This window comes from Bubalus kerabau, chromosome 1 (genome assembly GCF_029407905.1).
Source record: "Bubalus kerabau isolate K-KA32 ecotype Philippines breed swamp buffalo chromosome 1, PCC_UOA_SB_1v2, whole genome shotgun sequence".
In the NCBI taxonomy this organism is placed as follows: Eukaryota; Metazoa; Chordata; class Mammalia; order Artiodactyla; family Bovidae; genus Bubalus; species Bubalus kerabau.
Window position 1 is genome coordinate 90,549,656 of NC_073624.1, and position 1,876 is coordinate 90,551,531.

At 53.6% G+C, this 1,876-nt stretch overlaps 1 protein-coding gene across 1 annotated transcript; it reads left to right on the plus strand.

The window, feature by feature from the left end:
• Positions 1-417: 417 nt before the first annotated feature.
• LOC129650024 (testis-specific H1 histone-like) lies at positions 418-1,613 on the plus strand. The gene is made up of 2 exons (XM_055578167.1): positions 418-540; positions 740-1,613. The coding sequence occupies exons 1-2, from the start codon at positions 418-420 to the stop codon at positions 1,505-1,507; spliced, it is 891 nt and encodes a 296-aa protein (XP_055434142.1). The 3' UTR covers positions 1,508-1,613.
• Positions 1,614-1,876: the final 263 nt, after the last annotated feature.

The following is a 1,876-nucleotide window of genomic DNA, read 5'->3' on the forward strand; positions in this document are numbered from 1 at the left end:
AGCAGGATTTATCTGGACAGAGATGGGATAAGCAATCTAAGAAGAGGACAAGAAGCAGAAAATCACAGAGTCTGTTTAAAGAATATTGATTAGACCAGTGTTCTTAGGCTGTTCTGAATTGATCTGGATTGTTCCAATCCAATTGAACGAGGCACCTGAACTTTGCAGGTGTGCGAACTATGTTTAGGGTAGACGGACCACAGTGATACCTTACTTTGTTTCATACTCTTGCACAAAATCCACTGTGCTGAGAGCCAGGGAGATATGACTGCATACATTTTCCTGGTGGGACCTAAAAATGGGAGTTTCTCGGTTGGGTTGTGTTTTATAGACTACCACAGCCACTTGTTAAAGGCAGTGTATTACTTGCGGGTGGTTGGGAACAACTTCTCTTCCTTTTTAGGAGAATGTGGGTAGATGGTGTGCAGGACCACAGAAAAAGGTGACCTTCAGAAAGCGGCTGAGATCAAGAGCACTGAGAAGTATGAACTTAAGACCAGGAAACAGAACCCTGGATATTATAAAGGGGATTTTTCAGGTGTGCGGAGGCTCTGAAAATCCGAATTGGTTTAGACCTAGAAGGAAACGGTGTCTGATTGGTTTTTCTTTTTTTTTCAAAGTGAGAAAGACCCCCCCCCCCCATTGGGTCGGTCGCCCTCGTAATAGGACCTGCCTTTGTGACGTGGCCAGGCAGCCGGTCTTATTAGCTCATACCTGGGTGAGTGAGGTTCAGAGCTAGTGGCCCCGCGGGAGCGGGAGCGGAAGCGGGGCCATGGCTGAAGGGGTTGAGCCCATGGACGAATCCCAAGGTACTGAAGTTAAAACCCAGCAGCCCACGGAAAGAGGCCTCGCGGGACCCCTGAGGCGGAGCTCGGGCTCCGTGCTCAAGGTGTCCCAGCTGTTGCTCCGCGCCATCGCCTCACACAAAAGGCTGACCCTGGCGGCTCTCAAGAAGGAGTTCAGAAATGGGGGCTACGAGGTGCGCAGGAATTGCGGCCGCCTCTCGGGCGAAAGGTCCAGGTCTGAAGGGAAGGGCCTTCACCTCCGGGTGACCGGCAGCGAAGGCGCCGGCTACTTTAGGATCTGGAAGGTTCCGAAGCCGAAGAGAAAGCCAGGACGCCCAAGGCTGGAGGAGGGAGGGCGCTCGCTAAGGACCCCTCTCGGGGCGCGGAACTCACGCAGGCGCTCTGCGCGCCGAACGGTGGCCAGGAAGGTGAGGAGGGGGCGCTCCAGGGCAGACTCAAGGACGGAGAGGTCAAGGGCCAAGGACCTGGTGAGTTCCAGAACCAAGGAGGAAGGGAGGGCCAAGAAGGAAGACATCAGGCCCAGATCCCGAAATGCGAAGAGGCCAAGCTCCAAGGCCAGGGAAGAAAAGAAGCAGGACCCGGGGAGGCCGGGGAAACGGACGGTCCAGAGGCCAACGGCGAAGACGTGCGACTCGAGGGCTACTCGCACCAAGACTTCTGCTAAAGCTGAAGGTGCTCGGAGTGCCACCGGGAGTCCATAGTGTGGGAGCCACGCCCCTTCCTCCAGGCACAGATGCCTTTCCCCCCATAGGCTCCAGAGAGAGCAGCTCTCCACACTCGTTGAAATGAACAAAATATATACAAGACCTTTCCACCGCATTGTGTGTGTTTCCTCTTTGCCGCACTCGACGGGGAAAGGGTGGGTGTTGAGCTGAGACCTGTAGCAGAAGCCTGTCCAGTGAAGACGGAACAAGGTGTATGACGTTCTGTTTCTGCTGCAGGAGCCAGGAAAATGCCTTTTAAAAGGAAAGAAAACAGGTAGAAGAAAGCCAGCAACTTCACGGGGTTACAGTATGTGTTGGATTAATGTTAGACAGCCTAGCAAATCTAAATTGAGTTTTGGAGAGAAG

Coding starts and splice junctions, on each gene's coding strand:
- LOC129650024 (XM_055578167.1), top strand. CDS start 418: ATGGTGTGCAGGACCACAGAAAAAGGTGACCTTCAGAAAGCGGCTGAG. Junction 541..739: donor ATAAAGGGGATTTTTCAGGT/GTGCGGAGGCTC, acceptor GTTCAGAGCTAG/TGGCCCCGCGGGAGCGGGAG.